General features: G+C 39.4%; 1 protein-coding gene across 1 annotated transcript in view; it reads left to right on the forward strand.

Annotated features, from left to right (window-relative positions):
* Window positions 1-24,095, forward strand: part of COL4A1 (collagen, type IV, alpha 1) — a 133,722-nt gene extending 109,627 nt beyond the window's left edge. Inside the window, exons 35-52 of the mRNA XM_009322531.1 lie at window positions 77-175; window positions 267-356; window positions 1,405-1,544; window positions 2,445-2,571; window positions 2,676-2,756; window positions 3,513-3,611; window positions 4,133-4,183; window positions 6,107-6,292; window positions 6,972-7,105; window positions 10,166-10,238; window positions 10,910-10,981; window positions 12,910-13,038; window positions 14,589-14,687; window positions 14,836-15,048; window positions 16,562-16,739; window positions 19,513-19,627; window positions 20,653-20,825; window positions 22,570-24,095. Of these exons, the coding sequence (XP_009320806.1) occupies window positions 77-175; window positions 267-356; window positions 1,405-1,544; window positions 2,445-2,571; window positions 2,676-2,756; window positions 3,513-3,611; window positions 4,133-4,183; window positions 6,107-6,292; window positions 6,972-7,105; window positions 10,166-10,238; window positions 10,910-10,981; window positions 12,910-13,038; window positions 14,589-14,687; window positions 14,836-15,048; window positions 16,562-16,739; window positions 19,513-19,627; window positions 20,653-20,825; window positions 22,570-22,651 (2,141 nt within the window). The 3' untranslated portion in view covers window positions 22,652-24,095. The remainder of the gene's footprint in view (window positions 1-76; window positions 176-266; window positions 357-1,404; window positions 1,545-2,444; window positions 2,572-2,675; window positions 2,757-3,512; window positions 3,612-4,132; window positions 4,184-6,106; window positions 6,293-6,971; window positions 7,106-10,165; window positions 10,239-10,909; window positions 10,982-12,909; window positions 13,039-14,588; window positions 14,688-14,835; window positions 15,049-16,561; window positions 16,740-19,512; window positions 19,628-20,652; window positions 20,826-22,569) is intronic.
* Window positions 24,096-25,483: the final 1,388 nt, after the last annotated feature.

Here is a 25,483-nt window from a genome sequence, read left to right on the forward strand (position 1 = left end):
TAGAAGCATTATTATATGGCATTACAATAAATTTTGATAAAACTCATCTCACTGTCTTTGTTTTCTTGGTGTCCAGGGGACCATGGAGCAACAGGAGAAAAAGGGTTACGTGGGGAATATGGAGAACCAGGAATTCCAGGGAAGGATGGTGAACCTGGTACTCCAGGACATCCAGGTATGTCTGAAACTAGCAACAGAGAGACTGTTCATCAGGTATTTTAAAACACATTAACTAATGGGACTCTTAATTTCTCTGCTGTCTGTAGGACCAAAAGGTGATCAGGGCCCCCCAGGGTACCCAGGGGATCCAGGAATTCCAGGACAAAAAGGATCAGTTGGTGAAATGGGTTTGCCAGGTACTGATTGCTGGGAATTTCTTACTATTGTTTTCCTCAAGTTAGCATAGAGCATTACGAGAGACCTGTATGGAATATTTGTTGGTGTAGATTTGCTAAACGGTTGCACTGCTTGCAGTGTCTGAACTTTAGGCTTTTGGGACATTGCTTTCTCAATCCTATTGTGACATACAAATAATAGGATGGTTTCCTAAGTTTCTACATGCGAATCCTTTAGCTGGATATATAGGATTTGTGTACTTGTTGCAGGCAGGCAGTTTTTCAAGTGATACCTGTTTGTCTGTCTGTCTTTGTCTCTGCTAGTGTGTGAACTGCATTAAGCTTCTTGTGTATTTTCCCCCTTCTAAAAAATTTGGTGAGCTGCTGTGTACTGCATGTTAATTACAAACTATACTACGTTATATCTGAACTGTGGGAACAGGAGAGTTTCCCATGTCCTGACTACTTGTCAGAATGAGACCTGGGCTCGTGTGTCCCGGTTGGGTCTCAGAGAAACCTGGGCATGTGGATAGGCAGTGCCTCCCAGCTTGGACAGCCAGGGACTGCAAGGCAAACTGTAGTGGTCTGGGAAGAGTGTTGTGGTGGAGGGGATTGGTAAAGAATAGAATGGAGAAGAACCTATACCTCAACACGGAAACTTTGTCTCCATTCAGATGGCCTTGTGCCTAGCCTATTTAGGAAATCAAAGGTGAAAGACTGAAACAGCAAAGGGGGACAGAAAAATTTGCTACAGCAGAGTCCCTTTGTCACTGTGGTCCTGTTTCTTAGAAATTATTCAAAGCAACATAAACTTTTATTCAAATCATATTTTTAGCAAGAGCTCTGTTTACTCTGAATCCAAGATTATGACCTTCTCTTGTGAGGAGAGCTTATCTTCCCATAAAAAGTCCCATTTAGAGAGTGAATCTCAAAAGTTAATTTACTAGCTATTTTAGTGAGTTACATTGCTTTTCTAGCTCTGAACAGCTAAGGCACACTGAAAAGTCATTGTCAACACTGCTAGGGTACCACTAGTTCTGATACACCCATTTTTCTTTTCTCTTACTAGGAACACCTGGAGAAAAGGGTCTGCCAGGAGTACCAGGTTCACCAGGCACACCAGGGTTCCCTGGGCAAAAAGGTGAAAAAGGAGACAAAGGAGCACCAGGTTTTCCTGGAATTGGCTTTCCAGGGTCTCCTGGTGAGAAGGTATTTACACCCCTAAGGATTTAATTGTCTGTCTCTACCAAGTACCTCATTTGAAAAGATGCCTTTGGCCTTTAAGCTATTTTATTATATTTTCTATTATGGTCATTTAAATACCTGATGAGAAACTTGAAAGGTGTGCATATGCACAGGTTTAGATGCATTCTGTTCGATGGGACCAATATCTCCAGGGTTCTTTTTTATTCAGTCTCTTCAGAATGGCTAATTTACAGTGCTAGAAATGTGGGGGAGGGGAATAACTTCTAAAAATACTAAGTAAATAAAATGAAAAGGGCTTCTTACAAACAGAAAAATAATCACACTGAAATAGTGTTTCTGTACTTTTACGGAGATACTGGGAAGCTGAAAAAACCTATAAAATGCTCAGATATTACTGAAAAGAGAACTGTATGAATACTGTCTGTAAAGTTAATTTAATTTCTAATAGTATTCTAATAGGATTCTCATTTGTTTCACATTCCTTTTCTTAGCTATACAATGACAGTAATCATGAATTTATAAGTAAAAATTGTAAAAATAAAACTTACTAATCTGGTAGAAAATTTGCTGAAGACTTTAAAAAAGATTTTTTTGAAGATGATTAAGTGTAATAAGTAAGTTAAGAGGCTAATTTGGAAAAGACTCTGTAAAAACCGTCATAAAAATGCATAGAAAACCATTCATTTTCATATGCAGGTATTAAGCAATTGCTAGAAAAGTCAATAATTCTGATAGTGAGATTTAATGTCAAATTTAATCCTAAATTACTTTGTTTCTAAATGGAAAAAGAATGAAATTCTTTATAAGTCTGATGGGTAAGAGGGGTGACATCTACCACTGCAAACAGAAAAAGCTGTTTCAGGATTAATGTGTGGATTTTATAATGTGTGCTGCTTCTTCTAGGGAGAACCAGGAAGAACGGGTAGTCCAGGTTTATCTGGAGATAAGGGTGAAAAGGGTAGTGCAGGGATTCCTGGAATGCCGGGTGCCCCAGGTCCCAAAGGATCCCCTGGCATGGCAGGATTTCCAGGCAAGTGTTTATGCTTTAATAAAACAGAAATTGCAGTGAAAAATTAATGTGAAACTTATACCAAATATCCCACATGTAAACCCATGTCTTCTTCCTTTCTTTAGGGAGCCCCGGCCGCCATGGAGAAAAGGGTGAAAAAGGACTTCCTGGCTTAAGTGGCATTCCAGGTTTAAAAGGAGAACCAGGTAGAAAAGAAATATAAACCACCAGATGCTACTTCAAGTATTGTTCAGCTCCAGGCAGTGGCTAAAACAAATACTGTGGCATTCTACATTTGTTTTGGCTCAGATATTTCCTGGTACATTTGTTCATTTCATAAGCAAAAAAAGACAGTGCTGTTTCCCAGGTAAATCTGAGTCAGTGTAGTGTGGGGCTAATACTTCTTTTGCACTGTTTGTGGTAGAGATTTTACCACCTTCCACAAGACTGGTTGTTGCTTTAGCCATTAGTTCTGTTGTTTCTGAGTTCATTTAAAAACAATAAAGTTGATCCATGGGCCCAAACCTGAATCACTACATTAGCATCATTGCACAGATCTTAAAGAGGAAATAGAGTAGGGAGTAGAGTAAGTCCATTGCTCTTATAACAACATTTTTGAACTTGGAGCCTTGTGTTCTTAGTTCACTGGCTGCAGGACACATCATCTCATTGGACAATGGGCTGTGCTATTCACAAGTCTTTGCTGGAGTTCCTGCACTCTAAACTCACTGAGATGCATGATAATTAGCTATGTCAAAATCTGTAATACTTGGGCCCTGTCTCACACTGGTTTAATTCGGAAGTAACCTCAGAGAAAAGTCACACTGAAATCATCATGCAGTATCTGCTTGGTCTCTGTGGGAGCAAAAGAATAAGTTAAGCTTTTCTTTAGAGGAAAAAAATGTGTAAAAAAAAAAGTCTGATGATTCATAGGTGAAATAAAAATGGCAATGATTTTTCAGGTGAACCTGGCGTTCCGGGTCCTGCTGGTTCCATTGGACAGAAAGGTGAACCAGGTTATGATGGGATTCCAGGTGCAGCTGGTGCAAAGGGTGAACAAGGTACTGTGACTGTCATGTTAAGTTTATGGGGTACGAAAATGCACGGAGACATGCCACACAAGAGGAACTGGTAGAGGGGTGTGCTGGGTTTGAGGTACTTTGGATAGAACCTTAGAAAATAAAGTTAGTATGGTGTCTTGCAAACTACTATCATCCATCATTGTAAAGCTAATCATTTAGATGAGCAACTGTGTTTAGTCCGTGTAATCTTGAAAGAATTTAGTTCACAAAAGCTGGCAATACTTGAAAGAATTGGCGTGTTTTGGAATTAATTTCAGTCTGCAACTTAGCTGTGAAATAATGGAGCAGGCTTGCCTTTTCTTAGGGTAGGGTTTTCAGTCATACAGGACCCATTGTGCTAGATACAGTACTAATACATAACAAAGACAGTCTCTGCCCTGAAAAACTTTTGCATACACCATTTATTTAGATTTTATATTTGCTTAATAGTGTTTTGTTCATTACAGGTTAAATTTAAGTACTGTCCCATCTTCTAATTTCTTGCTGCCTCTATATTACAGGTATTCCAGGTAGAGGACTTCCAGGATTTCCCGGTGCAAAGGGAGATAAAGGTAAAACACTTTAAACAAGCAGCGAACCTCCCTCCCAACATACTATAAACATAATTCTGTAATTCAGACATACTTTCTACTTCATTCTTTTACATGCTATACCTTTTCAGAGCAGGCAGAAACTCTGAGAGGCTCCAATACTAATTTCTGTTACAGTGGCAGCATCTTGGACATGAGTTAGATATGCCCTAAAATAGGTAATTATTCATAGTGTGGAATTTACTGCAAGCTGTGCTGTGATGAGGTAATATAAATAACTCCTGTATTTGTGTGCTGTGCTTTTGACTCCAGGTATTTCTGTTTTCCTACTAATTTTGCAAGAATCAAAGTCTAGTGAGGCTCTGTGCACCAGACAGCTAAAGATAATAGTTTCATGGCCAAGATACCGCAGTAATTTTTTCACCTGAGTCTGTTGTGCAGCCCAGATGCAATTTTATTCATTGCTAAAATAGTTATTCTCTATAGCTCGGTAGAGCATGTCTAAGCTATGTACAGGAGCATGGTGCAGAGATGTGAAAGATAGCCGAGACCTGAGGAGATCTTACTGAAAATTGTTATTACCTGGACTCAGGACTTACTAGCTTGGGTACAGGCACATAGCTATCGCAATTTCACGACCACTTGTGGTCTTCGCAAAGTGTGTCACTACACTGTGCTGTGAGAACAGCTTGATTGGCTTGAGTCAGTGCTTGTTCAAGGTGTCTGTAATGCACCATGCTCCATTTTATGAAATAAGTATGTCCTAGACACTAGACTGCAATAGATACAGTAGTGAAGAAATATCAAACTGCTGCTGATAAAGGAAATTGTGTACAATTAAAGGATTTTCAATTGTAAACATCCAGAAAACAAAAAGGATTCAACTAGTTCATCTATGAAATTAACATGACATGGCAGACTTTTAAGAACTAATATAGCTTGAAATATCAATGCCCTACCTCACTCATTCATTCTATAAATACAGGAAACTTGAGTGGACAATCAAAAGAATAAATAAATAAACAAACCAGAATTTTAGAATATCTTTTATTTACCTTCTCAGAGTAATTAACAGTCATTAATTGCTGAGAAAGCCCTAATGTTAGAGAACTTACTTAATAAGCATATTTTCTAATCATAGCTCAGTAAGGCATGTAGAATGCTAGATTATGAGAGCACTTTTCTTGCCTTACCCACCTCTCTCATTTTGTCAGCACAGCTCATTTAAAAATATCTGGTTTTAGAGTAAATAGATATCCAGCTGACATAATTTGTGTTCCGAATGTATTGTAGTTCCAAAAAAACAAGTACAGGATTTAAAGACCCTGTTCTGTTTAGGCAAAGAGTCAGGGATAGTGTTCTTTATACATTTTATTTCTCTTATTATTTTACTTATGCCAGCTGATCTATGTTCTTTTTGCTCAGTCGTGATCTAAAATTCAACTGAATTGCAAATGTTAACTATTTGTACAAGCCTGAAAGTAAGCACTAAGTGTCTAAATCTAGATCTTAGTAAAAAAAAAAAATCCCTTTTTCTCCAGGAGAAAGTCCTTTTGTGCTTAGTCAAGCAAAACGTCCATTACTCAGCTATGACAATAATAATTGTAATGGAGTAAGGGTTTGGGGGCTTTATATTCCTTGTGGAAGGGCTGATAGAGAGATGTTGAATGTTCATCTATTTTTAGAGTGAATTAAAATAGCCCAGTGATCAGTTTAGCTAAGAAAAGATACATCAGTCAAACTACTCTTTTCTTCATACTTTATGCCATGATGTGGAGAATAATGCAGTATTCCTAAAGTTTTGCATTTTTACAGAAATGTATGAAGGCAAGGTCAATATTTTCTTAAGGAATAAAGCTTACTGTGAGTGCATAATAAGGCAGAAGGTTTCAGTTATTGTGATCCTTTCTCTAATCATGTTTTGGGGGTTGTTTCAAATTTTAGGTGCGAAAGGTGATGTGGGTTTTCCAGGATCCCCAGGAAGTCCGGGGATCCCAGGCTTGAAAGGAGAACCAGGATATGCTGGTCCACCAGGCCCTAAGGGCAGCCAAGGTCTTCCTGGACTACCAGGAAGTGCAATTGAGGGCCCTAAAGGAGACAGAGGTCCCCAAGGCCAACCTGGCCTTCCAGGTAATTCTTTATATTTAGTATTAATGTACTGCTGTTAATCAAAGCTCACCTAATTAATTAATAATATAATCAATATTGCATATCCTTGTTTATCCTCTTCTCACAGATCAGAGAAAAGCTCCCCTTCATAGGCAGTTTGGCATTATGTCCTAGAACATGCTGATTTTTTGTCCTCAGGCAGTTGGTTTTGTCTAGAAATCTTTCTGACATTGAGAAGTTTGCCTCCCATTTCCATGTTTCCCTCTGGACTTTATTTACGGTTTCGAGGCAGCCATGGCCGTATGTTCCTATGTCCTGGAGTGTTAACGTGTTTAAAAATGGCCCAGCCTGACCTTACCTTGGCAATGGTCCTGTGCTAGAGTTTAAGGAGGAGAGCAGAGCAGAGCTGCAATATCTCTCGAGCATGTTCATACCTGAGAACATACCATCTGTTTGTTCTGCACATATAGAAAACTCTCCGCTATTTTCCATCAGCCATAGGCTGATAAAGGATAGATGTCTAGTCAGATGGGGAGTCATATGGACCTCCCTGCAACAGATTCTCCTACTTATTTTCTTGAAATGTTGTTAAGATAATTACTTTGGTTCAGCCCATCTGTAGATTGAGCCAGCTCATCCTCCATCAGGTACTGCTCTGAATAAATTTTGCCACTAAATGCTCTCTTCTTCTGGTTTGTAGGTTTACCAGGTCCAACAGGGCCACCAGGAACCCCAGGTCTGAAAGGGGCCAAAGGAGAGCAGGGAAGCAATGGCTGGCCTGGGACTCCTGGGGGTCAGGGAGTCAAAGGCGATCCGGGTTTCCAGGGACTGCCAGTAAGTTACTTTCAGTACACTCCAGATTTGCTGAAAGCTGGTTCTTATAATTAATGGATATATTAATCATAGATGTTTCATGTTCAAAATAATGATACTTTATGCTCAAAGTGCCTTTGGACTCACTGCTGATGTTGTAAAGTCAGTTTGAAAACATTTTAATTCTCTCCCTTAAAGGCCGCCTACCAATAAGCCCCAGTGAGCTAATGAACTTACTAGAAATTTATAGATAGTGAGTGGTAACATACAACACCCAGAATATAATTTACAGTGTATTAACAGTACAGGATGGCTGCAACACATCCATAAATCCTGTAAATGCATTATTAGTTAATTTTAAAGGTTGCATATTTCATGATAAATTGCCTTCTGAAAATACCTGAACTGTTTGGTTTTGTTATGAAACCTTTCAAATAAAGTGCACTTTCAGTACTGTCAGTGGTGAAATATAGCTGCTGATTTAGAAATACAAACAGGCAATGCTATTAATACGTTGTTGTCATATATTATTCATTTTCCCTGATCTAAAACAATCTCTTTTCTCTATACTGGGGAGAATGAAGTAGAATAGGACAGTCACCCAGAATAGTTGGTCTTCTATACTCTTTCTCTCGGAGTGTCTACTGCCTTTTTCCACACTGAAAAATACGCTCTATATTTTAACTTTTAATTTCCTCTTTCCTACTAAGAAAATAATAATAATAATAATAATAATATAATAAAATTTATGGAAGAAGGAATAAAAGTAGGTAGGTATGACTCAACAATTCCTAGTGTACAAAAGGAAGGAAGACTCAGGAATAAGGTCATGATGTGAAAAGGATACTGATAGTGGACTTAAAAGGTCCACATTATTCTTGACAATGCAAAGATCTACTGCATCCTTTTCTGCATCCAGGAGTCACTTCACAGAGACATTAAGGGTTTACTTCAGTGTTCTGACACTAGATCTTGGCTATGCCTTTTTATCTTTGAGACCATATCATACCAGCTTTGAAGGTAGTAAATTTCAAAATAACATTCCAGTATATTTTCCCTATTTTAAGAATTTGCAATACTTCTGCAGAGAGCTAAATTTCTATATCCCATGGAAATCTAAAGCTTTTCACAGGTTGATATTCCAGTCCAAGACTGTTTGTTTATCAAGAATGGGAAATGCCAAAGGATTTTGATTCCATGTCTTCAGTCAGAAGAAAACGTTGTATTATCCTTGAGCCACAATGCACAGTATTGGGTTGTTAACTCAGTGTGAAATGCTCCAGTGAGCATTATTTCAATATTAAACTTCGTCTGGTGATATATACTAAGATGGGTTTCTAATGTCTTCATCCTCTCCAATGTGACAGGCTCCTGCCCTGATTACAGCTCGATTGCTCATACAGGTCTCCAGGTAGATGGTAACCTATATCAGAAAGGAGATTTTGTTACAACATGGGTGACACAGCCTGTCCAAAAATCCTATCCAAAAAAAGTGAATGCAGAGATCAGGCAGTGAAATACAAATCCCATGGGTTTTTCTGTGCATTTTAACATTGAAATGAGAAAAGAAATATTTTCATCATTTTCACTAACTGAAATATTTTTGTTTTGTTTGGAACAGATCCAAATAAAATGTTGTTTGCCAAGCTATATCTGGTGAGGAAAAAAAAAGTTTAAGAAACTGCATACTGTTGTGGAAAAAATATTTTGATGGAAAGCTTCCAATAAACTCCTCTTATAAATAATTCCATTTTATAATTATAACCTAAAAAAAGTTACTAAAAAAACCTCTTTTAATGAGATTGTCTGACTCATGACTGTCTTCTGAATGAATGTTAGCCCTCCTGTTTTGTACTACAGAAGTTCACCTTAGGATACAAAGAGAGGGCCATTTCTTTAAACAATACTGCATGCTGTGACTATGTGACTGAAGGAAAACAGGGAACCTTTCTTCATTAACACCTCCCTTACCACTCTGAGGGTAGCATTTCTTTTCTTTAACTTTGGAAGTCTCACTGTTGACATCCATTTTTGAGCTAGTCATCTCTTCTCCCTTTATAATCAGTGGAAAGAATTAGACGTCTGTAGGGAGCCGTTCTTCTCACCTTAATATAAACATCTAACTTACATCAAGTGAAAAATCACTCCTGTGTGTGTCTATTCTGTTGCTTTCCAAATATGATGAGATTAATCCTACCGTTGGTATTATTTTTCACTGAGTACTCAATTCACATCTCCAACCTCTCATCGGTAAGTTACTTAGCAAAGGGATTTTGTTTCTTTCCTCCACCTGTGTTCCACTTTTTATTATATAGGGGACTATCACTGCCATATTGCTTCAGCCAGGGAGAAACTCTAAACTATACTTACAAGCTTTCTGCAGATAATCTGCAACAGACAAAAGAAGAAAAGGAAATTGGCAGTCATTTAAATGACTATTTACAGTGTCTTGTCTTTTGAAATATGGGCTTGGTTTTCCTTGAATTGAGGCTACAATGAACTTGTTAGCATTAATTTCAGGGGAGCAGTTTGTAACAGTGAAGGCAGAAGGAGGAGTTCGCATTGTGTTTGAAGTGTTTAAGTCCTTGAGTATTTTAGCCCGCTTGAAAAGTAAAAATCTTCAGATGATTATAGATTGTTGAGCACATTTAATTTCATTCCACATGTGAATGTAGACGTTTTCAAGTCTGCTGTGGTCTAGAATTAACTCATTTAATTATCTAACTAGCAACTGCCTGCTGGGGCTGCACTGAAATTAGCGTTTGCTGAGATTTGTGCTTACTGATGTTTTTCATAACAATATGGTCTATGGTTGAGAACCTTTTTATTAGCTATACTGTTAGTGAGACCTTATTCTGATCTAGTATCTTTGTAAAGCAAAAAATAGTTTAGTAAGAACAAGGCTTGTTCCTGTAAGAGAAGCTTCTCATCTAATAATTGTAGAGAATAACCATTCCTTAAACTTAATGGCTTTTCTCTCATATTAATATTTTTTCATAGGTTTCCAAAAATGCACAGCCTATTTGAGAGTCATATCATAATAGTGTAGGATAACTATACTTCACATTTTCTTTTATACAGGGTAGTCCTGGTTTACCAGGAGATATTGGTCAAAAGGGTGATCTGGGACCCCCAGGAGTTCCAGGCGTTCCAGGTGAGAAGAAAATTTACCATATTCCTAAAAAGTATGCAAAGATGTCTCTTTCATATCCTCAAAGATGCCCAAAGAATGTTGACTATGTTACAAATTATTGAAACAGGACATGGAAAGCTGCATCAAAAAGCATACAAGAACATCGACATTTTTCTCAAGGTTTTTTGCCTTTTGCCTGTTGTCTTGCTTTACCAATTTTAAGTGTGTACTTGCTTTAAAAGGTGGATGTAAAATGCATTGTTTAGACATTACCAGTCAAGAATTTTCAAGATTTTCTTGAGAACTGGAGAGGCAAATGTTACAGCTATATATTTGAGGAAACACGGACTCAGTATGTCTCCATTGTTGACTACATTGCTGCTACTGTCACAATCATATACATGAAAAGACCACGTGTATAAAAAAATGCAGTTATTAATAGAAAAAAAAATTCTTATAATTTAGAGAAAGATACTATTAATTAAAGTAAGAGAAATTTGTTTTCAGTCATTTCTTTGGTGACTTAGTGCTGTTGTTTGTATCTTGTTCTTGCAGACAGTTAAAAAGTACTTGTGCAAATAAAGTCATGGCCCTTACACGACTTTCATGGGGTCGTACATGATTATTCTGCACATATCCTTCCAAATCAAGAAATTATTGAATTTTCATGTAAATATTTTCTTTGACTTCAGGTCCAAAAGGATCTCCTGGCTTCCCAGGCCTTAAGGGTGAGCGAGGTGACCAAGGTCTTCCTGGATCTAAAGGTAGAATATAAAGACTTGCTTTTTTTCCCAGATGTTGTTGTTAAAATGGTTATTTGTGACTAATCAATGGATATCTCCCTCCCCCTTTTATTCAGTGTAAAAAGGTAGAATATGAAACCAGATATCATGGTATCAGCATCTGAATGGTCAGATTAGATTTAAATATTGGGTAGAGAGTGAATGTATTTATCTCCTGCTCTGAAAAATCAATATTGAGGTTTTGTTATTATTAGAATCTTTAAATGGTATCCTAGAACCATAGAAACATAGAATGGTTTGGATTGGAAGGGACCTTTAGAGATCATCTAGTCCAACCCCTTTCACTAGATTGGGTTGCTCAAAGCCCCATCCAACCTGACTTTGAACATTTCCAATGATGGGGCATCCACAACTTCTCTGGGCAACCTGTTCCAGTGTCTCAACCACCCTCATTGTAAAAAAAATTCTTCCTTAAGTCCAATCTAAATCTACCCTCTTTCTGTTTAAAATCGTTGCCCCTTGTCCTGTCACTCCAGTCCCCGGTAAAAAGTCTCTCTCCGTCTTTCTTCTAAGCCCCCTTTATATATTGAAATGCTGCAATAAGGTCTCCCCAGAGCCTTCTCTTCTCCAGGCTGAACAACCCCAATCTCTCAGCCTTTCTTCATAGGAGAGGTGTAACAGCCCTCTGATCATTTTTGTGGCCCTCCTCTGGACCTGCTCTAACAGGTCCATATCTTTCTTGTACTGGGGACCCCAGAGCTGCATGCAGTACTCCACGTGGGGTCTCATGAGAGCAGAGTAGAGGGGCAGAATCACCTCCCTCGACCTGCTGGCCACGCTTCTTTTCATGTAGCCCAGAATACTATTGGCTTTCTGGGCTGTGAGCACACATTGCTGGCTCATATCCAATTTTTCATCCCCCAGTCTGTACTGATATTGAGAATTGCCCCGACCCAGGTGCAGGACCTTGCACTTGGCCTTGTTGAACTTCATGAGGTTCACGTGGGCCCACTTCTCAAGCATGTCAAGGTCCCTCTGGATGGCATCCCTTCCCTCTAGTGTATTGACTACACCACTCAGCTTGGTGTCATCTGCAAACTTGCTGAGGGAACTCCATGCAACCTAAGGTCTGGACAGCTATTTCAGTCCTTGGGAGGTCTGTTTGGGTGGAGACGTCAGCATAGATAGGCTGTAGTGCTTCTGTTTGGGTTTCGGCCACAGCCTTGCAGTTGCGGTGGTGGACACCATTTTCTTTCAGCAGGTCAAAGTCTCCTTACAGTTCTTAGAAAAAGAGTCCACTTAAAAAATGGTAATTCTTTTGAAAGATGTCATCCTTCTAATTCTAATTCCCTGGAGACCTCAAGCTTCTGGGTAGGCTTGCACAGCCTACAGTTGGCGTGACCGTCAGGGCTGCAGCCTAAGCCTGCTGGTGAGCAGAGCAGGCAGCAGCCCAATAACTGGCAGAGTGTGCAGCTCTTCTGAGCAAACTGCGGCGAAAACTGCCAGTGCCACCCCCAACAGATGCTGCTCTCTGTTTGTGCACCCTGGTCACAGTGCTTCTGGTCAGAGCTACATCTGTGGGCCTGCTCTGTCCTGTCTGGTGGGAGATGGGAATGTAGGAAGTAGCAATATGGTTTTCAGCAGTAGCATGTGCAGCTACTTAGGTGTTACCAGAGGCTTGTCAGTGGCAGAGTCCCAGCCCAGGCTGTTTCTCCCATTTTGCCTTGAACCCTGTTGTCTTCTACCCTCAGTCAGCTTTGGGTTTAGCTTCTTACCAGGTATTACCCTTCTCAATGCACATATAAAGTTCTGGACACATTGATATCTTGTAGCTATAGGCTCTGTCTATTCTCTGACTACATAAATGGCAATACAAGGTAACATTGTTTTCTCACTTTTTTATTGTGCAATACTAAATACGTGCTGATTTCCTCTGTTAACTTTGGCAGGTTTACAAGGCCCACCAGGCCCACCAGGTGCTTTTCAGCTTGTTAAAGGGGATCCTGGCTTACCTGGCCCTGTAGGACCGGTTGGCCTCAAGGGATTCCCAGGACTTCCAGGTCCCAAAGGACAGCAAGGTGAGAGTTTCTAACTTGCCAGTAAAAATACATTTTAAGTAATGTAAAAATAGACCAATGGTAGGCTAGACACTAGAAGATTTTTGGTGTAATATTATCCAGCTTTTTATAAGCCACTTAAATTGTGTCAGCAATGAGGAAGAGAGTCCTTCTTTTTGAAGCTCATCCAAAGGAGTCCCAGGAACAGATGCCTTCCTAGTGAATTTTTTATAGGCTCTCACTCTGCAATCATCACATCAGTATCTGAGATCAGCAGTAAGCAGAATGACTTGAAACAGACTGCTCATCCTTTCCCCAGAATGTATTTGTTAGGGTGTCTTCACCCTAACAAGTTGACCCTAGCGTTGAATCCAAACTTAATTACTGTGTGTCTCTGGGAGAAGACAAGCATGAGGAAAAACACCTTGATCCTGGAGTGGAAAGTGCTTCCTGAGAAGCTTGTTCCATAGTCCTAGATTTCATCTCTTAGTCCAGACATTGCAATTTTTATAAAGAAAAGGTGAACTGCAAAAATTAAACATATTAGGCAATAAGAGAATGGAGCAAAAGGTAAGACAAATGAAATGCTGGCACAAGGACACATGTGAATCACAGGACATGGAGAGTGGGAGCTCAGAGGTGTTCTTAAGCTATACATTAGGGAATAAGAGAATGGAGCAAAGGATAAGACAAATGAAATGCTGGCACAAATGAAATGCTGTCCATGTGAATGACAGGACATGGAGAGTGGGAGCTCAGAGAGCTCAGGGAAAGCTTTGTTCCTGATTGTTTTATGAGAAGATGATGGGGAATTACAGTGGAATATAATGAATATCTTCTTTCTATTTAACATAATAGATATGGAAGTTTGCTCTTGAAGGTGGGGTTACAACTCTGCAACTGCTGTCCGTTAGGAAATAGTTATGAAATAATCTCAGTGATTGAACACAGCATGGGTTTTCTTGTATGGGATCTGTCGCTGTTCTTTAGTAGTCAGTTCAATACATGAACACAATATGCCTTTTTGAGTGATCAGGAAAAGGACAGTTGTCACTATCTAAAGCTTCTGATGCGCCACAGAACTGTTGATATGGTGCTGATGATGGTAACTTCTTTTTCCCGAAGTTAGAGTTACTGAGTTTATGTAGGACTCAAAGCATACCTAGAAATCAATAAAGGGAAGACATAATATATGTCTGAAAACCTGTTTGGGAAGAAGCTAAGAGAATACTGATTTTCCCACTGTTCATGACCCTACTTTTTTATTGTCTGTTTTGGATTGATTCATATGATAAGCAGAGAGGGAAGAGATTGCTTCCCTTCCTTTTCATATTCCAGGCAAATACTACTTATTTTAGAAGCATACCCTCTGCTTACTTCTCTGTTTTTCTCTACTATAACCACTTCACCTGCAGTAACCCACATATGTGCTCTAGATATTGAAATACACGCACTGAATCTGCATGAGTTTAACTTATGCTGAGGTGTGCCTGTGCCATACTGTATTAAAAGCCAAAAAGTCAGAACTAACATGAAGTAATATCCAGTAACTATTCCTTGTTTTTCAACAGGGGTGACAGGACCTTCAGGTGTACCTGGACCACCTGGTAGTCCAGGGTTTGATGGTAAACCTGGGCAAAAAGGAGAAGTTGGTCCTTATGGTCCCCCAGGTAAGCCCATGAGTTCTTCAAAGACTTGATTCCTTCATAGAAAAATAACATAGGAGATTAGGTGTGAATGTATCTAATTTCACTTCTTTAGTCATGTAGGCAGAGTACTGCTGTCTGTAGAGATAAAAGGAGACTCTCTGTATTGTAGGGCCCAGAGGATTCCCTGGTCCACCTGGCCCTGAAGGTTTGCCTGGGGCTATGGGCCCACCAGGTGCACCGTCTGTTGCTCATGGCTTCCTTGTTACCAGACACAGTCAAACCACCGAAGAACCATCATGTCCATTTGGAACAAGGCTGATTTACCATGGCTACTCCTTGCTTTATGTACAAGGCAATGAAAGAGCACATGGCCAAGATCTGGGTAAGTAGAGACCAAATTAGAATTCAATTAGAATTCATTACGAACCAAATGTTTCTTTCATTTGTAGAACTGTATTGAACAAACCTGTGTAATTATTCTTGGCTAGCTGGTGCTTTATTATGCCTTCTAGGTTGGTACAAATAATGGTTTGGTGTATAGTGGAAACAGTGTCAGTTTATTTAAGAAGGTCTTTATCAAAGCCTTTGATATGGTCATCCCTAATATCTTTGTAGTCAAATTAGTGAGATATGGGCTGGCTAAGTAAATGATAAGGTGAGTGGAAAACTGGTGGGTCCCTCAGGCTCAGAGGGATGTGATGCGATGTACAAAGTCTGAGTGGTGGTTGTTGATTAGTGATGTCCCTCAGGAATTAGTACTGAGCCAGCACTGTTTAATGAATTTATTAATGACTTGGGTGATGGGGTAGCAACTCAGCAAGTTTGTGGGTAATGCCAGATTGGGAGCAATGGTTTATTCCCTAGTGGACACGGCTGCCATTCAGAGGGACCTAGCCACGCTGGAGAAAAGGGCTGAGAAGAACCTCAAGAAGTTCAGTAAAGGCAAATGCAAAGGGGTACGCCTAGAATGAAATAACCTTGTGGAACAGAACAGACTGGGTACTGACTGCTATTTCCAGTAGCAGTAGTACAGACTGCTAGATAGCTGCTTTGCAGAAAAGGACCTGGGAGTCCTGGTGAGCAACACTGAACACGAGTTAGCTGTGTGCCCTTGCAACAACTGCCCCATTCCCTACTGTCCAACCTACTGGGCTCTATTGGCAAAAGTGCAACCAGCAGATGGAGGGAAGTGATTCTTCCCCTCTGTTTGGCAGTTGTGGGACTACATCTGGTATATTGTGCCCAAACTTGGGCCTCGCAGGACAAAGAGGATGTTGATATACCACAGTGAATACAACAGCTAGCTACTAAGATGGCTAGTGGGGTCTGGACAGTCTGATGGAACTGGGTTTGCTCAGCCTTAACAGAAATTTGGGGGGAGGCCTTTATTGCTGTCTACAGCTGTCTACAGGGAGGGTAGAGAAGATGGAGCCAAACTCTTCTCAGAGGGGCTCAGTGGCAGAAGAAGCAATGGACACAAATATGAGATATATTCCAGTGAAACATAAAGAAAAGCTTTTTTACCGTGCTGGTGCTCAAACAGTGGAATGAGACCCCAGAGAGGCTGTTGAATCTCTGTCTTTGGAGATACTCAAAACTCAACTGGCTATGGGCCCAAGCAACCTGATCTAACTGGCAGGGGGTTAGGATAGATGACCTCTAGAGGTCTATTCCAACCTAAGTTATTCCATAATTGTACAGGCAAGACTGGGCTACTCCTTGCCTTGCCTTGTTCCTTCCTTATGGAGCTAAGAGAAGTCACTTCCCCTGAGAGAATTGGGCCCTCTGGAGCAAGTGTTGTCTGCTTTTTAGCTGCTCCTGGAAATACTTGTTTGGGAGTTGGCAATGGTTTAACAAAAATGGGTTAACAAGTAACCTTTCACTTAACATTTCAGGCACGGCAGGAAGCTGTCTTCGTAAATTTAGTACCATGCCTTTCTTATTCTGCAATATCAACAACGTATGTAACTTTGCATCAAGGAATGACTATTCCTACTGGCTGTCCACGCCTGAACCCATGCCAATGAGTATGGCTCCTATCACTGGTGATAATATCAGACCATTCATCAGCAGGTACGGTTTCAGTTCTGCTGTGTTTGTAAAATGAAGAAACCTGTGAAAAGTGCATATGGTACTTAATTTTTTTGGAAAAGGCTTTTAATCTGTATATTTTTATTTCCTGCCTTTAAATTTAAAGTTTGAGTTCCTTTGATGAAATGTTTCAAAGTGTGCGTGTTTTCAGTTTAGACTTTGATCAAAAATAAATCCATTTGGGGGGAAACCCAAATAAATAGAGTAGTCTACTTTGAGTCTAATTGAAATGAAAAGATTTACTTTGAAATGATGTTTTGCAAAAGCTATGATACACATTGAAGGAAAAAAAGTTTTGAATTTATTCACAATTCTTGTCCAAAACAATTCTTCTTTTTTTTGACTAGCCATAGCTAGAAGCTTTTTAGGGCTCAGTTTCCTTTTCTTTGAAAATGGTAGCATTATTTATCATACAATAACTGCCAAGCTTCTTCCATTGTTTTGGACATACTGCTTGAATACAGCCGTTATTGTCTCAATTAAAGGAAACAGTTGCAAAATCAATCATCTATTTTTTAATCATTCCAGATTCTCGGCTAGCATAAAATGTCGCACTTATATCAGACATAAATGTTCTGCATCAATCCAACATGTTGAACTTTTGGTCCATTTTAAATTTTAAGGCCACTAGCAAAAACTATCCTGGCATAATATCACCAGTGCTGAAAGCAGAGCTAGGAGCAAGAGTGTGGTGAACTGTACCACTGTCATTAGATAAGAATCTGATATTAAGGGAATCTCTGACTTAAATAATAATCATTAGATATAGGCATTACTATGATTCCTATCATTGCTTCTAATCTGTATCAGCTCTTGCTGATCCCTCTTCCTGCCATATAAAGTGAATGGGAGTGGAGATTGCTGTTATTGCTTTCTCGGGTCTGTATATACCATCCAAGAGAAAGGACAATTCAAGTCGTCAGTGGGTTGTAGTCTTGACGTCTTGGTATGTTTAAAAAACTATTTGGCTCTACTGCAAAACTTTTGATATTTATTTTGCATAATAGAATCCATCTTGTGTCTGCAGTTGTACTCTGTACGCTATTTTTGGTTTAGTGCCGTAGAAATTGGTATGCCTTGAAAATGAGTGGGCAGATTAAGGGCAAGATTCTCAAGAGAGACTATAGTTTTTGTTGGTCTTACTTTTCTGGTTGTTCATTGGATGTGAATGGAAGGGGCTTGACTTTCAGAAAAATTCAAATGACCAATCTCTGAAATTCATGTTCCTCTTATGCCACCCCTGATCAAGTACCCAAAATAACCTCTAACAATCACTTTTGAAACTCTTGCTCAAGGAGGTACCCACCAATATTTTGCCTTATCTTATGCATATAGGGTAGCTTTTGCACCATAAAAGTGTATATGTGTGTATATATATGTGTATATGTGTGCATGTGTGTGTATATGGGTTTTTCTCCTTTTAGCCATGGCAGAGAGTGGGATAATTGTAATACACATTTTTTAAACCAGCAAGGAATCTGAGAAGACTATTCTTTCAATTTATTTTATAAGTTGAGGCTTTTAAACCAACAGTTTTCACTGTCCAAAAGTTGAAAAGGTGTAGAAGTGACGCTTGCTGCCTCGGGTCATGGGACTTCTTTTCATGTAAGGCCTTCCACTGAAATACCAGAAATCTCTTGAAGCAAAGCAGAGCTCCAAGAATAGAGGCAGCTTTACATTCTTCTTTTAACTTACTCTTTCATTGATGTGTTTCTTAAAATAACTGTCTTGCTTCTGCACTAAAGATGAAGGCAGTAGGTATGAAAGCAGTCTTCACAAGTCAGAAATAGAAGGCTTTCATTCTGAATTCCTTTGCTTCTGTGCATGTTCCAGAATTCAACTTAATCCATTTTGCACTTGTTTCTTTTCACCACTCTGATAATAGGTATCAGACAGTTTAGTTCTAAGTATCTGTTTTGAATAATTTTCATCATTGCTAACTGCATTAGCCAATTTAGGAGCTGTACAAGAAAAAATTGGTAATATCTACCAAATTCCTTATTACCAGCTCCCATATTAAAATTTCCAGCCCAACTCACATTTTTTATGATTCTCCTGTAAAGGCATGATTGGTCATTGGATCATTCAGTAACCTAGCAGTTTTGAGATACAATGAATTTATCTAAAGTAAAAGAACTGGTGCTGCATAGCTTTGTGAAGAGTTGCTTTCAAGTTCATTGTTCAAGTTACTTTGCTAGAAATCTCTTGCTGGAGATAAAGGCGACAAATGTAAATAAAAGCCATTTTCAAGGAAAATGCATGGGGAAGAGTCTGCATTAGATTAGATTAGCAGTGATTACCTTTGTAAGACATTTTCCAGAGAGATGGCTTTCTCTCTGGAAGTCACTCAGGGCTATGTTTAGGATGATGAATTGCTGTTACTTGTCTCTGATCACAGCAGACCACTTTTAAGTGACACTTGCTGAGTTACAATGTTTGGCTATTTGCCTTTCATGTTCATGACATTGAGCACTTTTAGAAACGACAGTACAAATGGGACTAGAAAAAGACAAATACATTTAAATATTCAGATAAGAGGTCTCTTGTTCTTTGCTCATAGGAAGGCTAATAGGAATAAAACTTAATAGTTACACTTAACTGGTTGTTTTTCTACATGAAACATTTTGATTTTCCTTTGTTTTTGAAGGTGACAACATTCTCTAATTTAAGATTCCTTAAAGAAAGTAACTTCTGGAAAAAGAATAAGTATTAATCCTCAAATGCATGTAGCTCATTCATGTCTTGGTCTTTCTAGATGCTCTGTGTGTGAAGCTCCTGCTATGGTAATAGCCGTTCACAGTCAAACAATTCAAATACCGCCGTGTCCTGAAGGCTGGAGTTCACTTTGGATTGGTTACTCCTTTGTCATGGTAAGTACACTGGGGCATACTCTGAGCTGAGAAAAGCATTTTTTTCAGGCGTTTGATCTACACTCCTGCTCTGGGAAAGTTAATATCTGACTATGTCACTTCAGGTCTTAGGAGGGCATTAGACCTCTACCCTTTCTGGTGACTTTAAAAAGGATTCTGGCTAATTACTAAATGAGAATAATGCAATACCAATGAGTTGTTCACTTTTGGGGAAATGCACACAGCTTGCTCTCTTGTTTGCAGCTCCAGCACAGGATCCAAGTGCTGAATAAATGAGGAAATAAGCATAATTTTCCATTGTCCTTCTACGTCTATGTTGCAGTAGCTTCCTAGAGTGGTAGCGTATCAGTGCCTGTCCTCTTCCCATTTTTTGATGAATAAGCATTCAGTTTTCAAATGGCATTTTTGACCTTTTGTCCAGTTTCTTCAGCTGTATCTATACTAGTAAAAAAATAGGGCCAAGGAGTAGCCTGGAAGAGCCACTCTGTAGTCCTCCATAGTGGTTAGTTGTTAGCATGCTTCCTGTCGTGCTCACAGCCTTTATCAACAGCCACACTCCCAGGCAAGGTCTGGGCATGGTCTGAGAAACAGTATAGATCCAGAGCTGTTAGCACTTGGCAGTGGGAGAGGCCACTGTGACATGGGGCGGGAATTGGGTTAAGCTATTCAGATATAAACCAGTCTGTATGCCTTCTAGGCCGGAGAGCTGGCCCTGGCCTGTTGCTAGCATAGAGATAGCTTGGGTCCTACTGTCAGTCCTGAAGGATTTCTGTGCATACAGCTGCCCTAAAGTTGATGTTGCTGGTGTGTTGTGCTGCTGTTAAGTGAGAGAACCCAGTGCCACCTCTGGAGCCCTTCAGCTCCACCTTCTTGCTCCTCCTTGAGCTGAGGGACAAAACAGCAGATGGACACAACAGAGGACAAGGAGAGGCACGTGAAGAAATATTTGTGCAAGAAAGTTAATAGGTGTTGCAGCAGAAGAGGTAAAGAGTCCCTCTCTGACTGATGCTTTTGCATTTTTCTAGCACACCAGTGCTGGTGCGGAGGGCTCTGGCCAGGCCCTGGCGTCTCCTGGTTCCTGCCTAGAGGAGTTTCGCAGCGCTCCCTTCATTGAATGCCATGGCCGGGGCACCTGCAATTATTATGCAAATGCTTACAGCTTCTGGCTTGCCACTATAGAGAGGAATGAGATGTTCAAGTAAGTTCATGATTTGTTTATCAGTATTTGAGACTCAGTCAAGCCTTGTCACTGAATAAGAGAAGTATTGTCTGAATATAATACATGGTTCACGTATTGGCTGTGTCCCAGCCTGGTTAGTATATGCAGTTAATGATTTTCATAACAAAAAGAAAAAAAATATAATAGCTTTTGGGGGAATTAATGAATGTATCTTCCGTTAGTGTTTACAATGTGTCATTTGGACCTGGTGTTTTGCTTTTCAGAATAATCTAACAATGTTTGTATTTGCACTATGTTTGATTGTATTCACTGAGTCGTAACTGAGATAGGCTGACGTGCTGACTGAAATTAAGTTAGAATATAACATTCCCCCTCGTGGATGTTAACACATAATAGAGCCACTTGAAACTAGTGCAGCTGTTGAACTAAGTGAGCTGAACAATTCTTTACCTTTCCCTAATGCTGAAGGAAGTATGTCTGAATAAAATGCAGCTGAAGGCAGAGGCCTTAGGCATTTCTTCAGTCCCCCTGAGGTTCTAATTTCAGGAATTAAGTGGTAGTAGGCTTTGTTCTGGTCTCCTGCACGTAAGTATTTTTCAACACAGTCTAATTTGTTCCATATGAATTTTATTAATATGTTAGCATATAGACCAGTTCCCAGGTCGGCATAGCTTACCTGATTAGCAGATATTCCTCTGGAGTGCAGGCAAGCATCTTCTTCCACCACAGTCCAGGCTGCCGCTCCTGGTACCCTTCATCTGGTACCCTTCATCTCTTCACGTCTTCTAGATCTGTGAATGCTCCTTAGCCTGTCTCAGTCAAAGTGAAGCAGGTTGTGTAGCCAGTTTTGACTGTTTCTCTATGAGAGAGTTGTCAACTGAGTAGGTAGCAAAACTGAGCACCGGCACTCATTATCACTGGGGCTGTGATAATCTCATCAACCAGAAAAGCTACTCCTGAAAGAGCCCATTTGCCAACACTGGGGTAAGCACTGGCTCCCTGGGAAAGAGGAAAGCTGGTCAGAGGAAAATATAGAGGAGTCAGCACTACAGTTGTTTGTATTCATTGAGTGCTACCCAGAGACCTGTCGACTTCATACCCTTTTCTGGCTACAAACTGTACCTCAAATTAATAAAATAATCCCAGATCAGGGGACCTGTCCTACTATCATAATTCACAAATACTCTTCAGTTTCCTATAAAGCCATAATCCTTTTTAAAGAAGAGCGTTAAATGTAAGCACACTTTTGTCTGAAAATGCTTTATTTCCAGTTGCTAGGAGTAACTCCTTATGACAGGTTAAAGACTAAAAATTTTGGTTTGTCTTTCTATGACATCACATAATTTCCTTTGGTGGCTTTTCATTTTTCTGTAAAGTCACAAGAGCGAGCAGAAACTCATGAACAGTTAAATGTCTTTAGTTTCTTTTCCTACTTTTTTTTACTACCTAAATTCCAGCATGTTTTCAAACTGCTGATTAAGCAGGTAGTGTCCTCCGGTTAAGAAAACGTTCAGCCTCGTGACAGAACTGAATTCTGAAGTAACTGGAAGTGGACGATGTTTAAAACTAATCTCGTGATAGTTTGTGGCCAAACTTGAAAGTGAATATGCATTGGAGAACTTAGGGACACCTTCTCGATTCAGCACAGCTTAAAGAGGCACTCGGCTGCATGCAAAGTTTGTGTTGTCAATTATAAACCTGAAAAGTGACTGTTTCTATCAACAGTTGTTAATGGGTCTTTTCATTTATTTATTTTTAATAGGAAACCGACTCCCTCAACTTTGAAAGCAGGGGATCTGCGCTCAAATGTTAGCCGTTGTCAAGTCTGTATGAGAAAAACATAATGACTTTTGAATTTCAACTAATTTCACACAATATGGTGCTATTCGTTTAACAGCAATGAAGCCTAGACATATATCATATGTACCTCATTGTTGTCCAGTATGAAAACAGTAAAGTGCCTTTTAGGAACTCGCATAACTAACACACACTGCTTTACTGGCCCTGTCCTTGCTGAAGAAGAAAAGAGACAACAAAGATAAGCTTCAAATGTTGACATGCCAAATGGCACTTTTGATCAAAGTATATGTATTTTTTATATAAATGCAATGCACTGATAGAATAAAAAGTCAGCGTTTATCCAGAAAAAATGCAAAGGTGCTAGGAGGTATGCAGTTCTGCCTTATACTGTTTGACCCCCCTTTCTCATTCTTGTATTATATATTTAGATTCATTTTTCTTCCCCAGATAAGTTTGTTGTTACCGTTATCTAGGTGTCTCAAAATCCCAGACTCTTGGGTATGTACTTATTGTTCCTGTACAAAGCAAAACTAATGTAAAAAAGAGTTTTGGGATTACAGACTGTGGTTAAGCAACATGTAACCATCCTTCCACAACATCATAGAGTGCCATCCTGCAAACCTTTGCTTCTGTTTGTAGTCTTTAGTGCTGTGGGCTTTGATGGGACTACATCTGGAAGAGATTGCCAAATTGGTTTCCCAAATAGGCAAGTAAGTGTTTCTGCTACGTTGGTACAATGCAGCTTCTTCATGCAGTAGAACAAACTTTCCTGTGGAATAAAGAATGATCCAGCAATGGTCAAGAAAAAATATATATATAAATATTTTAGTAATTTATATAGATATCAACCATTAGGCAAATCAAGCTCTGAGTTTATCATTTCAAAAAGAAGCTTACAAAAGTTTTCTTCTTTTCAGTGTCATGAATTAGATGTTAAATGCCAAAATATGATGTGAAATGCTCATTTTACATAGGCCATTTCAATGCTGAGGTTGCAGAGACTGAACCCAGGTTAATAGCTATTTGTGTTCATTATAGTAAATCCTGCTTTGAGCTTATAGTCTTTATTCTGTATTTAATATTTTTCAGGGTTTTAAACACTACTCACACACTGAATGACTTGATTTTGAAAAGTGTAAGGCCTTAATTTTGTTAATATTGTGCCAAAAAAATTCTTCAAAGTGGCCTCAGAAATATTTCTAAAGAATTTCTATGCAATGATACCATTGTCTGAGCACATCTGTGTCCAGAAGTGTTTTATAGACTATTACCATGCAAATACCAAAAGACTTTTCCAAACGCCAAGGCCTTTGTGTAATTTCTTACATGTGTATTTCTTAAGAATTCAAGTTTGTAATAAAACTATTTGTGTAAAAAAACCAGAAGAAAAGAAAAAGTTGTTACTAATTTGTTATTAGCATTCATTTACAGCAATGAATTAATTTTTAATAAGCCACCAATAAATGCACAAGCTTGATGCAATCCTAGATTATTTTTGTTTTGCACATCTTTCAGATGTACAAAGCATCTTCAAAAGGGGAAAACAGGACACCGTACTGACACCTCTATTCTTACCTTGTAAGAACTGGTACTGATAGACAAAACATGGGTTATGCATCTGCTACTGAAATGTCTTTGATGTGAACATGTTACAAAAATCTGCTAACTTTGTCTTAGCTGATGGGAAGCAATCAAGTTACACACATTTTTCACTCTTCCCTTGAATTTTTCATGCACAAATCGGAACTGAATTATACAGGATAAAAATTAAAACATCTCATATAATTTTGCTTGTAAGTGGGCAAGGTGAATCTTGGCTCTGGTCGTCTGAAGAGGAAACGGGCCGTGATATCTTCTTCTTTGGCAAAAGCACATAATTTGTTAACGTTTCATGTTGTTTTCCCAAATTTGTGAAGAGGCTGCTGCTGCTGCTGCTGCTGCTGTTGCTGCTGCTGTTCTGAACTCACTTTTACTTAAAATCCTTGAGGACGTTGGCTGGCCAATTGACTGAGGGCCCCTGGACGGAAACTGGCCGTTTCCTTTAGCGCTGATTCTTAACTTGCGTGGAAGTTTTGACAGGCGATCGTTTTATTTATAAATGACCAGTCCTCACAAAAGTCCCTTACCAGCCTATAAAATACAAGAGTCTGGTTATGTCTAATCAGCCTGATGCAGGGTTTTCCAAAGTGCCACTTGTTATTCAGAAGGAGAGAAGACTCTAGGGTGATTCCTTGTGGCGTCTAGGAAGAATTAAGCAGACGTTCAGCCTTCTCTAACTCAGAGGATCCAAGCTGCTGCTCGGTCTTTTTAATTGCACTCTACAGCTTATCTCCTGGTCAGCTAGGGATTTAATTTGCTTGGTTCGAATTGTCTCGGAACTGCCAGACAGCTGAGTTTATAAAGCCCTGCACGTATGTTTAAATCAAATCTGTGCACAAGAAAACAATTCCTTTTGCTGGTGAAGGGACGACTCACTGCGGCTGAGTGTGTACTAACCTGTGTTTTCTCAACTAGGAGCATTTTGGAAACAAGGTCCTTCTTTGAAAATTTTCAAAAACTGTTTGAACTGTAGTTTGATGTCTTACTTATCTAGTAGTAATCATCTATTCCATAACCTCCGGCTCATAAAATGACCTAAACTACTGTCAGGCTAAAGATGCTATTTCTGCTTAAGTCAGTGAGTAAACTTTTTGGTGGTTATCGAATACCAGTCAGATCTACTGAAAGTGTTGCCAACGCTAGATTTTGCTGCCCTGGGTGAGGAAGAGCCCGTGTACTAAAGCAGAACAGAAGTGCGAAACCCTTTCTTGCTTTCAAAAATCTGTTAGTACCCCGTATTCAGTCATTTATGGCCAGCATTGTTGCTACAGTACAGT

The sequence above is a fragment of the Pygoscelis adeliae genome, unplaced genomic scaffold (genome assembly GCF_000699105.1).
Source record: "Pygoscelis adeliae isolate BGI_AS28 unplaced genomic scaffold, ASM69910v1 Scaffold424, whole genome shotgun sequence".
NCBI lineage: Eukaryota > Metazoa > Chordata > Aves > Sphenisciformes > Spheniscidae > Pygoscelis > Pygoscelis adeliae.